General features: G+C 34.7%; 1 protein-coding gene across 2 annotated transcripts in view; it reads left to right on the forward strand.

The window, feature by feature from the left end:
* Positions 1-1,000: 1,000 nt before the first annotated feature.
* LOC134529251 (uncharacterized) overlaps positions 1,001-15,758 on the forward strand; it is a 1,084,551-nt gene continuing 1,069,793 nt past the window's right edge. For both annotated transcript variants that reach the window (XM_063363151.1, XM_063363152.1), the window contains exon 1: positions 1,001-1,229. In XM_063363151.1, coding sequence (XP_063219221.1) covers positions 1,173-1,229 — 57 coding nt within the window. In that variant the 5' untranslated portion in view covers positions 1,001-1,172. The remainder of the gene's footprint in view (positions 1,230-15,758) is intronic.

Consider the following 15,758-nt stretch of genomic DNA (forward strand, 5'->3'; position numbering starts at 1 on the left):
GTGCATACATAATGGCAAGAAATATTTTTTTTCTTTAAGTTTTTATCTTTTATATTTTATGTCTTGCGGGTGAAAACCGCATGAGCATTAACGTGATATCTTGCTTTCGCGTCCCATTCGTCGCGCTATTGTGGTGCCAACACTACACTGCATTAAGCTGCAGTCACAATACCACGACGGACACAAGTCCGAGACGCTTAGTAGCCAATGAGAGACAAGGTCACCGTGACGCCTACATGACGAAATACGTGTCCCGACGGCCCGCAAGACGTAGAGTCTATTTTTAATTTCGTGGTGTACCGCATGTCGTAATGTAAAACGGGAACTTTACAAAACTTAACTTTAAAAAATATTACCTACTTGATAAATGTTTTTACTTATTGAAAAATCAAATTCCGTTTTACGCTTGAGGACACTTTCACATTTGTAGTGTACCTTCAACTGTTTATTGCGTTTATTTTTAATTTTTAGAATAACTAAAAACGAAATTAATTTCTGTGCCTTATCATCATACTAATAGTCCAAAACATTGTATCTAAAATAAACCTTATCTCACTTTGTGCAAGAGACTACTAAATGTTACATTGTTATGCACTTCAGATATGAACAGGAAATATAATATTCCTGTAAGGCCTACACTGTTTTTATCATATTTTATTTACGCATTTGGCATGGGAAGATTTTCCGACAGCCTTTTTAAAGCTCGTCGTGTTATGTCGTCTTGGTATTGTGACACTAAGCTAGTAAGTCTGTCGTGCTGGATGTAGGCACGACGTACCCTCGGACTTTCCGTGGCTTTGTGACTCCAGGTGCACTGCATGTTAGCGATGTGCGGTAGTGGCGAGTCTGAAAGGCGCGACGCCAGGAAGGACCGGCAAATGGCAACACGGCAGCGGACCCGCGCATGCGCGCGCCAGCCACGACCAGGTATCGACCCGGCGCGGCGCTGCAGACGTCGCTACGCCGGCCAGACACGCACGCACGCACGGCCGCCGAGTCGCCAGTCTGTCGGCAGTCGGTGTCCGGAGCAGCGCCCTCGGGGGGGAAAACCGAAACGAACGCGACGTGCGAAAACAAGCAGCCGTTTTTTTTTCTTTCAACAGCGCGCGAAAAAACACCGGCCTTCGTCGCCATCTTACCCACCGCACGCAACGCCTCGCAAAACCCCGCTCATGATTGGTTCATTCTGGAACTTGTGTAGAGCGTGTCCATCCATGCCTGTAGATAAGGTGAGACACCGGAGATTTTAATTTTTTTCTGTCTTCTCTACCTAGTGCGTGGCCCACAGAGATTGGTGGTGGCAGTGGGTTAAAGCCTTGTCGTTTACATACACGATCACGGGGGAAGTGATGAAAAAGAAATACTGCGGGGGGGGGGGGGGGGGAGCTGGAGCACTCCGAGAAAATCCACCGGCTTACAGTAACACCATCCACCACTAGGGCCGTGTATTTTTCGTGAAAAGATTTCCAGAGCAGCTGTGTGTTTAAACCTTGTAGCTTAGACTGTGTTTCGTGTTTGGCTGGGTCCATTTTATGTACATGTCTCCTGTCAGCACACCAATCATTAGCCATCCAGTGCGGAAGCAAACACGTTCTGAATGACCCGGCCAAACGGGGAAATGGTTTCTCTTGCGAACGGCCCCCAATTACAAGGGAAAAATTGCTAGCGCAGGCATACGTTATTGCGGTCTAATGAGCGATAAGATATTTTTTGTTAAAAATACATGCCTCTATCCATTACTGATCCCACATGCGCTGGGATTTGTACCCGAGAGGCCTTGGCTAAACTTACCGCTTACTTGGCAGCGCTGTCGTATGTCCATGTGCGCGACACCGGTTCGACAGTAACTGGAAAGAATGCCGTTAGAAACACCGACGAAGGTGTTCGAAGAAATCTCCGTTTCTGTTGGGCTACAAATGGCTTGAGTGGTCAGTTCAATCGGCACACTTAGAGATGGTCCGGGTTCAACTCCAAGCAGGGTCAAATTAATTTATTTGACCTATTTATACGACCTATTATTTTTTTCCTCTTTAATAAGCAGCCTAGGCTCAAGACATGGCGTTATTGAATCATCGTTAACGTAACACGTCTTTTGAGATACTGAACTTATGTTTGTTTATCAAAAAACAGTCCATGCTTTCTGTGTGTCCGAGTCAAATAAGAAATATTATCAAATATGCAGGTTATTTAAGATTATAAGTAACATTATGGTTAAAATAACGTGAAATTGTAAAGTTAATTCACTTCATTGATAAATCGAGTGGTTTAAGTTTTGCGTCTGAAGTGTCGGCATGCAAAACATTGACGCCAGACTTGAGCGTAAAACATTACCGGAGATACTCAACATTCCGAGAAGATTTTTTTCTTTTAAGCTATTCTTCGCAGTTTTCTTACACACCCGAAAATCGGCTATCCATAGAGGCCGTAAAAATTCGCAGATCCATGTTGCGTTATGCTAGAATCTAAAAACACTTTCATATTGCTTCTATGATTGGCTCACGGTTTATCTGAAGGAATTTGAGCCAATGAAAAACATTCAACCAAAGAAGTATAAAATCGGAGGCATCTCAGTTGACAGGCCTCTCAAGTCAGTAGCCAATGATCATGTGGCATTCGCCCTAGTTTGTAGGGGATAGTGGAATCTACACTCGTGGTCACTGAAACCATTAATATTTCAAGTCTCTAGCTATTCATTGGCTATAGCTGGCCATGTAGAGTGCGTGCACCATAAGAGTAAAATGTTTGCAATTGGCTCAAAGTGCTAATCATACAAATATATACAATCACAATAGTTTTAAGTCCACCATGTTAACCACGTTTGGCTTTGGCGTCGATGGTGTTGTGGCCAGCGTATCTGATTTCCTGCCCTGATGTCATGTGTTTTAGTGCAACCACGGGGATCAGTATGCGAAGGTTTAGTTAATTTGTAATCCGTACTTCCACTAAGCAGTTCAGTATTCAAATTTTTCGCGGAAAGGACGTCTAAAAGTTCTAGGTTACCTTCGAAATACTACGGAAAAAAAAGCTACATATAAAATCAAATCAATATATTAGCTGAAAACATGTATGTTGATATATTGCGCATATTATTTTAAATACTCGGCAGTGGTAATTGGTTTAAAATATCTTAATACAAAAGTTACAACTTAAATTAAATTAGAGTCTACTAGCAATAGCAGCATTTTGTTAATAACCCGAAAATTAAATCACTTATACTATACTGCATAAAGAGGGAACAGTTAATACCGTATTAAATAAAAAACGTTGCTCTTAAAATTGTTTACAGTTCCAGAGAAACAAAGTAAATCTAAAGTGAACCTGCAGATGTGTAAATTCTAACAGGCTGAGCTGCACAACAGAAGTGACAAACTATTTAAATCAGCGTTATTGCACCACCGTGAATTGGCCACACCTCACGTGTGGGCCAATGTGGAATAATTTGTGATATTTGGCACTCGTGTGGCGGAAGTGCCACTCAATGCGCCGTTGTTTCAATCCGTTGCGTATACGTGCGCGCGACGACCCATGCAGAGCGACTGGACAGTTTCTTTGGTGTAGCGACTATATTTAGTGATTTTTCGCCAAACATTCTATGCACACCCCAATTAATTTTCATCGTTATAGCAAAATAATTCATTTTCCTGATTTGCTGTCGTCACTGGCTTGTGTAGTTAGGGAAGTCGAAATATTTACGGAAGTTGGGAGGGGGTACAGACAAGGAAACAGCAGATGTGGAGAGGTTAGAAACTAGTAACGCGTGTTCTTTAATGGTTTTTCGGTGGGAGAGCAAGGGGGAAGAGGAGCAAAAGTTATAAAATTATTGAGGAATACAGTCTTGTACAAAATTGTGGTGGTAATGAGGGAATTAACGTATTATATGTAGGAGGCATTTACTTGTGCAGCAGTGAGAAACCACGAGAAATGTTAAACTGAAGAACAGGCCTCACATGCCATGTTGATTTTATTTTTATTTTGGCATAAGTACTTTCATTAAATGGCTATTTTTAATATTTGAGCACGATGCCTTTTGCATTTTGCATTCGTTGTCTTATCACAAAATTTTCAACAGATATGCACTCAGTCTAATATAATGGGTAATATAATGGGTGTTAAAAAACCCGCAAATAATAAAATTCAAAGGCTTGCGTGACCTTTTGCACCCACTATATTACATTTAGTGAATAAAAGTTGAAAATTTTTGTAACAGAACAACAAATGCAGGATAGGTGTCAAGTTTAAAATTTTAAAATATCCTTAGAATAAAAGTAATGATAAAAATTTATGTTATGGAATGTGAGATCAAGCCCCAAACAACATAATTCAATCATTTATTCATTAAAGTGACTTAAATTTTTTTTGATCACTGAGGTCTCTACTCTTACCTTTTTACGAATCTGTGGAGTTGTTCTTTCGAAATTTGCCTAGAGTGTAATGTACGGTCACGATGTAATGTAGCATATACTTTAGGCACAAAAATTATTTTGCTTGCTTCTCTCCTTGTTAGAAACAAATTTTATATCTAGTTTTTTGAAAAATTATTGCAGTGGCTATACATAAGTTATACACAATTGCGAATAGGGCGATATTTAAAATCTCAGCACTTGCCAAATTATTAAGTAACATAAGCCCACGAAACCTACATAGATTACATGTGATCAAATGAACTTGTTTTCACATATTAAATGACACAATAAACTTGACAGATTAATTTCATTTAATATTTAAGACTCCAAAATTGATTTTCATTATCAAACTTATGTTATTTTACTGAATCAAGTACAAGCTGGTTGAAAAAACAAGAAGTATCTCTCAAAGAGATATGAAGATGGAAACAAGATAAATACAACTAAAATTCAGGGAATACGGTGAAGGAATCTACCAAAGCAGGCCACAGGGATGAAAATATCCCAGACATTGCCTAGAATTGTTTCACGAAAACACGGAAACAGACTCAATGATTACTAGACTGTATTCGAATTCGAATATTCCCGAGATGGTTTTTTCTGTATTTATGGATAATTCACACTTGGCAAATCGTGAGTTTCCTCCACTTCATAACGAAAACTTTGCAATTTCACAATTCAACCAGTCATCATTTAGATTCTTGGAAGGGGGGGGGGGGGGCGAGTTTATAAAAAGAAATTCACCAAATAGTTTTTAATGGTTTTCATGCGATAGCAAATTTGTATCATTCTGTATTGAAAATATGTCTTCTTTGAGGATCACATATTAAGAGGTTTTCAAATACCATGACCATAGTATACAGGTGTAGCATTGCCTAAAATGAATTCAATACTAAATGCTCGGGAATATATTTGTAGGAGGTAGTCACTATTAACTTAAGGCATTCGACGTAATTATATACTACGAATTAACAAAGCCAAATAACTAAAATCAACGATAAAATTGTTATGACTTCAAAACTTTTTAAAACATGATGGCTTCTGTCTCTTCCTATCTCTTGCTCTTAAGTCGTGTGTGTGCCTAATTTGCTAAACAAGACCCAGTTCCATCTATTGTTTCTGGCTGAAAGTTCGCCAGAGTATTTCACGTAAGGATTATTCCAGTAAAAAAATCGACACGAAGTGCAAAAGTTCACATTGAAGATCTCTCATCAAAGAAGTATGCAATTTTTCCTTGCCTCTCGCGACTCAGGCGAGCCAACCAAATACGCTCAACCCTCGAAACACCGGCCGTGTGTGTACCGCCGCATCTGCAATAGCACTTCTTCAGTCAAGCCGCGTGCCACCTGCCTTTGAAACACTCATTTATCACTAGGGACTGGAAAAGTTCGTGGGTTCAATGAACTCTTGGATAGCTATCACGATCATCTGCTTTCTCGGCAAAATGTCACACGTTCTTGGCTGCTGACTTGTGAAATGTCTCGACAGGGTAGCCTGTGATTCGAAGCTTCTTGGGTTGATTGTCTCTCAATGGCTTAGAAACCTACAGGTTGACTGCTTACCGATAGAAAATATAGTGCAAAGATACGAGTGTTTGAAATTTAACCACAATTTTTTCCGGTCTCTACTTATCACTCGTGGACCTGCAACAGCACTGTAGTCACAAATCATATGTAGAGCCAAGATTACATGATTAGTTCGCGGATTTGTTTTACAACAGGCTATACTCGACTGTCCTATTCATAATCAAGCCTCTTTTGTGTACTCATGGGTCTATACCAATGACACATCCTTTGGCGTGCTATACATACTTGGATAAACATGTATTCTACTTCATTACTGGATTAGAGTGGTTCAGGGCGTGTCGATAGCACTGTTTGTCCAAACATTGAAGTAATTCTGTTGTTAAGGCGCTTCAAGTAAATTTTGTTACTTAATGTATCCGCGAATTCCTCGTGCCTTTAATCATTTACAACCCAAGCAGCAGTGAAAAAAGTCAGCAGTAAAAATATTGCATTGATTTAGGTTTCACAGGTCCCAGAGGATCAAAGTTATATAAGCCTTGCCCTCATTTTTCGCGTTAAATTTTACTAGCAGGTTAGACCTAATATAGTTTCATATACACTGAAGAACTGCTTGACTTTGCATGGGATGCCTTTTTTGTCAGGAATTAATCTTATTTTTTTTCCTTTCGTTACAAGAAATTCGGTCTCTCGAGTTGTACACTTGATGTTGTACGGTGGTTCAGAACGTTTGTATTTGCATTGCAAAGTCACTGGTAAACTAGGAAAAAGAACATTACTTCCTGAACACAAGATTGTGATTCTGCCAGTAATTGTGATCTGGACTGATTATAAAATGATTTCTTAAATACTTTTTCTTCTAACTGGTTCTAGTTGCTTAAAGGTAACCAAAAGCGTGTAAAAATACCTCTTGCTCACGCACTAGATCAACAAAGATGCGTAAGTTTTTAATGTCTACTATACAACAAATATTTTAAAAATATCCGGGTCCCTACATTTGATACAATCATATTCTCTAAATAAATATTTAATTGATTTGATCAACCTATTTTAGTTATTTATTTATGGAACATTTGAAGAGGTTTTTCAAAATCTGTAGCCGTTAATCAGAAGACATCTGCCGGAGTATGCAGAAGACTGAAAATTCTGGCCTACATTTTAATGAGTCAGGTGTTCTTTCAATTGCTAATTTTTATGGACCGGACAATTGATCGAATTAACTTGTTTCGGTGGCAGGGTGGACTTGGTGCGTTACAGCCATCCATTTTACAGAGACCCAAACATAACCAGTTATATTTTACACACAAGCTTACCTTCAAACATGCATGCATTTTTTCTGCTTGTGCGATTGGTCCACCGTTGACTTCACCTACCCTAGGAGATCTCTAGCCAGTGGTACACAATAAGTCCTTGGGTGTGGTAGTGGCTTGTGTTTTAAGTAAAAGAGAGAAGTGGAGTTTGACGCAAACAGCAGCTAATGAACAGTTAAGCATTTCTAGAATATATGTATGATCGTGAAGTAGAGCCTGGTGTTGAAGTGTACCGCACTATGATAGGGTTCCCAACTATTTGGGAGACCTAAAGCCACAAATTTATTCCATATAATGAGGTAAGCATTTAGCACCAGAATTATAGGGGCTCTGTTATGTGTAAATACAATGAAAGAACGATGGTCTTATAAAAATCAGCAACAGGAGAAGCATAAAGGGACTCGAGTATGAAAAAGAGTGAATTTCAGCCAGACCCCAAAGGAATGCGCAGTATAACCAGGGACATAGCTGTAATTGTAAACTGGATTCTGATATCGAAAAAAGGCATGTAGTTATTTTATGTTATTGGTAATTTACATAATGTTTGTTAGTCACGTTGGAGTTAGTAAATGTATTATTGTTTCTTTGAAAGGTGAGTAACTTCATGTATAATACAGCCTCAAAAACTGCATGGTAGTATCATGTTTTTTAACATTAAATGCTACGTTGGGGGAATGTAACCTTAAAACTGCATTTTACTCACAAACCCAAGCCTAGTATAGTTCGTGAGCTAAAGATTGGCAAAGTCAATGAACTATAAACTCATTTCGGATATAATCGATAGGCCATTTCGATAAATTCCTAGCTCCTAGCGAGCGGCCTACATACAGTAGTAGGCTACGTATTGCCTTGCATCATATATATGTCTAAACATTGTTCGCAAATATCACTAACAAACTCTATGGCAATCACATTACTCGCTGAATTGTTTATGTTGTGACGAGTTTACATTAGGAACATTTTTTCAAGTTTAACCTAAATAACTGAAATTTAAATTAGCACCATGGAGACTGTACATTTATTCTGCTGTAGGTAATAAAATATATAAACATTTTATAAACTCTGTAGGACTCAAACATGTTATAAACAATCTGAATATATGTAAACTTGTTTATTGTCTTAAAACAGCAGTTACGATTATTTTCTATCAAAACTGAAAATGAAAAGCAGTAACTATCTCTATCAGTGAGTTTCGGTAAAACAAGTATTCGCACTACTCTATTTAATATTGTAAGAAAAGTTCTATAAACTGCCCTGCCTTATATTGTTATTTATTTTGTATAAACTCTATAAAAGTGTTAGTAAAGGGATTCACTGTACGAATAGCAATGACTCTTCACCTATCATAAATATAATAAATATATGTATCTTTTAGCAGGTTAACCAAAGCTCACATTTAACTTTAAAAAATGGCAACATCTAAGTATGTTAACTATTTCCATGATTCATATCTATATTTAGCACATACATTTGAAAGATTTCATGGTTGAGTAAAAGTAAAAAATTATAGTTCTATAGTAAAACGTTAATTTTACAGCTGAGAAATGTTCGAAGACCGTCCACCTTGTACATTTTTAGCAAAGTACCAATTATTTACCTACGTATTATGCTTTGTCTCATTTCAAATGAAATGTTTTTAATGCTTTGATGGCATTTACACTGTGAGATGCGACAACTTTTATAAAAACTAAATGAGAGACAAATTGAAGCCAACTGTGGGCCTTCCAAGCTAAGGCAATAAAAACCAGACCTGCACAATATTGAAATAAAAAAATCAATATGCATTACTATATTAAATTGAGTGTATGTAATGCATTTTAAAGTAAGCTTAAGTTTGCTAAAATAATAATTTAATTCTAGCAATTGATTTTGCTCTATCATGTCAAATTACCACATACATGAATACTTCCAGCATCCCAGAAAGAAACCTAAATTTCTTTATGAAGGTAAATTTGTAACCATTTCATGTTTTATGCTAAGGCTATCGTAAACGTTACTAAATTTGAACATAAAATTTTAAAAGTAAATAATTCTAAACCAAATAAATTTCGTTTCTTTATTAGTTGCAGAAATACTGAGATATACAAATATTAAGCAATGTATTTTGGTAGTTATTTTTCAAACCCAGCAGTTTAAATTTTAAAATCGGTAAAACCTGGAAACATTAATTACACAAATCATATTTTTTTTAATATTTTTATCCATGACTGACAAAGTTATATAAAAGAGAAAGTAAATTTCAATGCAAAATAAAATTACTTAATACGTACATAACAATAAATTAGACAAAAATCTACCAACATGGTTAAAACAATTAAAATTAAAAATATTTTTATCTCCTAATTAGTCTGGCTTTGCTCTGCTGGAGCCACAAGCAGATTGTTTCTTTCACTTGGGCTCAGGAAAATTTGTGAATTTTAAGGACCTGTAAAAACCAATAATCATCGGACACATTGTCACCAACATCCACATGAAGATAAACCTAAGTACGCATTTTATCCAAAAAACTTCACCTCATAAGTTAGGTGAAAAGCAGATTCAAGTAAAATTCAAATCTATTCCAGATATGCACAGTAAATTAATACATTTTTAAGTTATTTATTTAATTCTTATCTTTAAATCAACTTTAACTTTTACTAATAAACTCTCTTAGACTTTTTTATACATATCAATTTAAGATAGACAGTGATAGATACTAACAAATGATTTATTATACTATATGTAATATCATATTTACAATTTCAAGTACATTGGTAAAAAGTGGGAAAACTCATGCCATAGTGTATTATAATGAAGGTCAAGTTCATTTAGCGATACATTGTTCCCATTGGTAGGAAATAAAGTAAGCAAAATGTATGACGTCATGAAAGTTTCAATGCCAATGATAACAAATTGAATTGCGAGATGAAGGAAAATATCGTAGACTATATTTAGAAAATTGGCAAAAGCGAAAAAAAAAATAGCGCCATCAGAAAAAAAAGAATGATGGTAGAGTTTGGAGAGATCGTGATACGAGATGTGAATTAACAAGGAAATAAATATTTTTACAAAGTGATTAAATAAGTACACAAGAAGTAATGAGTAGATATTTAATAATGTATTGGATATGTGTGGAAATTAGTGTAGTAGTCATGAGAGAATAGAAAGTTCGTATGCATTTATATTAAATTAATATAACGGTTCAGTTTAGAAAAATAATATGTGGTTGTGTGACTTTAAGTAGTGAACAGGAAAACAACGGTTCGTGTTTCACGAGATTGAATAAATTAAATAGAGGAATGGAAATGTTTTTGGCGTAAATATAATATCTACAAGAGAAATATTGATAGTAAAAGATTATTGCCATAAAGCCAAGAAATATAAATGAATTTTATGGTTTTTAAATGTTTGTGATTTGTAGTTTTATTTGCGTTTCGTTCGATGTTTTAGGTGTGTGTTAGGTTAATTTCGCAAATATTGAAGTGAAAAAACAAAGCGAAAGTTTTGGTTAGGGTAGATCAGATAATACAAAAATTTTTGCGGTATCGTGAAGTAGACTTCAGTCCCACGGGTTATAGTCTATTTTACTATACTAGTGATTATTTATTTTTTTTAAATTGAGCTTTTTCGACATTATCTTTATTGGTATCGTGAGTATGACTTAGTTCCACCCGGTGTAGTCTATTTTGCGATATCGGCATTTAATTTTTGAATGTGAGACTTTTTGAGATATTATTTCATTGATATCGTAAAGTAGAATAGTTTGTGATAACGGTATTTTATTCCTCATATTTCACCGTTTTTCCCGCAGCTTTTATTGTTCAATATCATAAAGTTTTCTAACAAACAGGTCATGCTGTTATATTTCACGATACAAACGTTAGTTGCGATTACTACAGACACAATTTATGTGATAATGGTGTATCGGTATCGTAAAATAGTCGAGAGAGTGGTGAGAAAGAAGGGATTTAATTATATTTTACGATAGGGAAAAATTATAATATTAAAAATTGAAACACGTGAGAAATAAAGTGTTTATTTTTTCCCGCCCAAAACACCCATATTCCCGCACTTGTTTGCAAGAATGCAGGAGTGGCAATTACATAAGTGGCGCCAACTTGGTGATGTCCTCAGTATTTTTATGTAATTGGGATCTAGAATACATCCCCAAAGCCTTTTGTGCTAAGTGGTAGAAAATTATTTAGCGGAACCTTGCCCGAACATATGAAATAAGGAAACTTAATATATTCTACTTTAAATTGTATGAGTAAGAATTCCTTAATAGGGGGAAATACTAATAATTATAATATGGTTTGCAAAGTTTATATAGCCTAGAGCAATCTTTTAATAAAAACATTTCTGTAACGCCTTAATATGGCATAATTCTGATTTCCGAACTTGAATTTTTAAAATGGCATATTTCCCGGTAATATTTCCAGAACATGAAAAGGCTCTAGCCAGTTCACTAGCAAATATTCTCCAGATTATTTATTGGACCACAGCTTGGCAGTCCTTTCTCCAGTGGTAATAACAACTTTGATCTGGAACCACAAAGAATCAGAACGTATGTATTGAAATAATAAAACTTGCTTTTGTATATTTCTAATATAGTGTCTTGCATACAGAGATGAAACGCTTAAATCATAGGATATATTTATGTAGTAAAATAGCCAGGAATATTTTTTTATAATTGTGAGTATATTCGTCTTGATACAAAGAATTGGCCAGTATTATATCATTATTTCTTGAAAAAGAGTCTATTCTTTGTCGGAAATATATTTGTTTAGTTCATTGCATTTGAAATCTTAAACCTTTAAATTTTTCAGTCAAACCATGTGACAAGAAAAAATTTGGTTCTTTATATTCACTAAATTTTATACTCACTTTAAATTAATCAAAATATTACTGCTTACTTATACCAATGCACCTTTTTACCATAACTTGTATGATTTTCAATATCATTATTGCAATGTTATAAAAATAACACACTGGTTTTAATTACTATGATCATTATGTTTGTGGTAAGTTATATCTAATAAAATAAAACTATTAAATTGTGTAGACGATATCTTAGGTACTAACATGTAATACGTAACCAACTATAAACATAAGATGAAAGTATTTTTTGTAGCTAAGGTTACCTAACAAAACATTCTCATGATTAACAATAGTTTTAATATAGGCTACCTAACCTCATTTGTTAAAATGGCAACTATTATTAAATTAACTTAAAAAATGACAACGTGTTCTTAGACGTAAAATTTTAAAATTATATTTTTTGCAAAAATATTCTTTCTTTCTAATTATTTTCTGCTATATGTAATGCACCTAACATAAATATCTTTAAATGGTAAAATACTTCAAGTATAGCAATAATTCAGATTCACAGAAAAGTTACCGATAGCTAAAAAAAAAGTGCTTTAAGATTATAGGAAATCATTTTTTACAGCAAAGCTCCACTTATTAGGTGTTACCGATGAGAGGTTTTCCAATTTAATATTGTAAAATCATTTCAATGGATTGTTACGAATTACATATTTTTATTAAAATGATCATTCACACTATTTTATAGTGTTTTAAACTAGTTACCTTTACCTATTTATGATGTACCTAAACTATTAAAATAATAAACTACCAGTAAATTGTCTAACATATCATAGTGCCCGTTTGTAAAATGATTAAATAACATAATATCAAGTAAGAAAATGTTTTTAAATAATTTTTTTCAGATACACCACAATTCGTAACTAAAACAATAAATAATAAAAGCTTTAAAAATATAAGAATAAGTAGTTAAACATGCTAAAATTCCATTTATTAATCAAAATTCCTTTATTATTTTTTGCAAATACAAAATATAATCTTTCTTCAAACAAAGTGTCAAAACTAATTCCTTACTACCATTAAAAGAAAATAAAAATGTTTGTTCACGTAAATGATTATTCTTAAAATAATTCATACTAAGTACAAATATGTACGAATTTAAACCACTTACCTTGTTTAGCATTAACCTTTTTTAAAACAAACTTCAGCAAAATGGCGCATAAATCTGGAGGTATATTTAACGAAATCCCAGAACGCAACACGGCTTCAACACTGCAAGCCAAATAAAAGTCTTCGGCAAGCTTGCCGAAAAAAGCATTGATTTATTGGCTCAAAGAAGGCTTGAATCTAGCTGGATGTGTCAAGCATGCACGGCTTTCGGCAAGCTTTCCGAAAACAAGACTAAATCTTAATAGTTCACAGAATCTTGAATCAAGCTTAATGTGTCAAGCTTGAGCGATACGTCTAATTCAAGTCATATTACAAGCTTGCCGCAAGCTAACATGCTATGTGGGGTATGTCTCGGTATTAATAATTGGGGTCTGTCCAATGCCAGACGTATAGTTTAAACGAAACTTAACCACGATACCCTCTTTTTTAATACTTGTCATATCTTTCAAACAAAAATGCCCCTTTTAAATTATAAAAGGCAAGAATATCCAAATTATCATAACTACAGTAAGTATATAACAAAATAAAATAGACCAACCAAATAAGCATGTTTTTTTATCCTTTTGGACCAAGAATTCCTAAAAAATGTTTTATTCTTAATACCAGACCAAGTGGATTTGAACCATCAAAATTCTGTCCCTTCAACAAAATTTACTATGCATATCTAACGAAAATGACGCAGATTTGGACAAACAATCAACTCGGTAGGATGCGATTGATAGGATACAAGATAATTTGGCTAAAATAGTTCAAATTTCTGCAACTGCCTACAACTGCACCAGTTGATTTCAATTGCTTGTGGCGTGATCTGGTCCCAATGGCTTTAATCGCATTATTATTGCTCTCTAATCTGTTAGTCATTGGCGATGATTTTTGCATTATTAAGCTAGAAGTTTTATTACAAGAAATCAGTCCTAAATTAAAAATTATATTATAAGTAATAACACAATAAAATTGTTTAAAACCTAAATAGTTATTTTATTTTTCCGTTTTATACACATGCATGTTATTAAAATAATATATTTTATGTAACCCGCGCCTCTTAGTTCACGAAGTATAGCCCATGTTACTTTGATGATAAATTTTTAACATTTTGCAAAGCAAGTAGAATTATTAACTGTCAACCATATGTTAGGATCTTCCTGAGATGTGTATTAAATATTTTCTGCTGCTGTGATATTTCTTAGATGTTTATTTTTAAAATTTTCTAGATCACTGAAGCCTTCTGTTTTAACACGAGCCTAAAAGTCATTAAAATAATCTTAATCCTAATGATGTCATTATCACACGCTTGATCATAATAATTTATTTTTACGCATCGTTTACATAGTTTTAGTCTCACCACTTTATAAAAGTATTCGTTCTTGTGAGCTTCAGGTGCTTCATCTGCCTCCGATCTTCAAGTGCTCTAGCACAGTCAACAATCTTGTCAACTTTAGGTCAGTTCATATTGTTCTCAATTGCGCGGAGGTGACTGAAATTTGGTTTAAATATTCATTTATTTACCACGAAGATGATCTGTTCTTCGTTAGCTTTCAATTTCATTTCTAAATCATTAGCGAGATCTGGGATTGTGTTGTCAGCATCAGCATTTTCACATTCTTCGTGATTATTATAGTCGTCTAATATTTTGTCTTCATTTCACTTCCTAGGTGTGAAGACTTGCCCTTGTTATTATTAGCCAGCTTGCTTGTAAGGATCTTGCTATGTTTATTCAAGATATTTCTTCTACTAAACGATGTCTGGCACTGGATACAAATAAATGATTTTTGGCAAGGACACAAAATACACATGCTCTTCTCATGACACTTAGAATTTTTCTGAAGATAAACTTTTTGTTGCAGTAACTACACTGGTGACGTTTCGATACAGCTGTAGGCAATGATCAGAAATTCATGTCAGCTAGTGCGACTAATACCAGATGCATACTGAGAGTTTTAAATAGGAGCAAATGCTTAAGTAAGATTTTAAATAATCCATCAGCAATAGTTTATTATTCATTAAATCTAATATATGTTACAATTTAGGTACGCTTCATAACAACAGAGTTATCCACGTGTTGTTCGAATTATAAATATTTATTTTATTTTATTTATCTTAGATGCCATGTTGTTCTCTCAAGAACGAACGAGAATGAAGTTTTCGCTAGGTCTCAAGTAGTTACTTGAATTTGTTTGTGTAATCTCCTTTAAATGATGGTAATTCTCATGTAGCCTGGCTACAAATGTAGCCTTGTAGCCGTGCTACAATGTAGCCTTGTAACCTGCCTACAAATACAGTCTTGTAGCCTGGCTTCAAGTGTAACCATGTTGCCTGGCTACAAATGTAGCACGGCTACAAATGTAGCTTTACCTATACGCCTGACATTGTAAATGACCTGGTTGAAAAGTATTCCAGGTATCAAAAATGATGGCCTTGTGGTTCGGAGAAACTTGGCTTATATACTGCTAGTTGACACTATAATAGTCATAAGGTGCATCGAATACGCCCTCCATGGTAGGCATAATGACATTGAGGAACATATTTATTTAGTCGGACAGTTGTCTTGT

This window comes from Bacillus rossius, chromosome 2 (genome assembly GCF_032445375.1).
Source record: "Bacillus rossius redtenbacheri isolate Brsri chromosome 2, Brsri_v3, whole genome shotgun sequence".
Lineage (NCBI taxonomy): Eukaryota > Metazoa > Arthropoda > Insecta > Phasmatodea > Bacillidae > Bacillus > Bacillus rossius.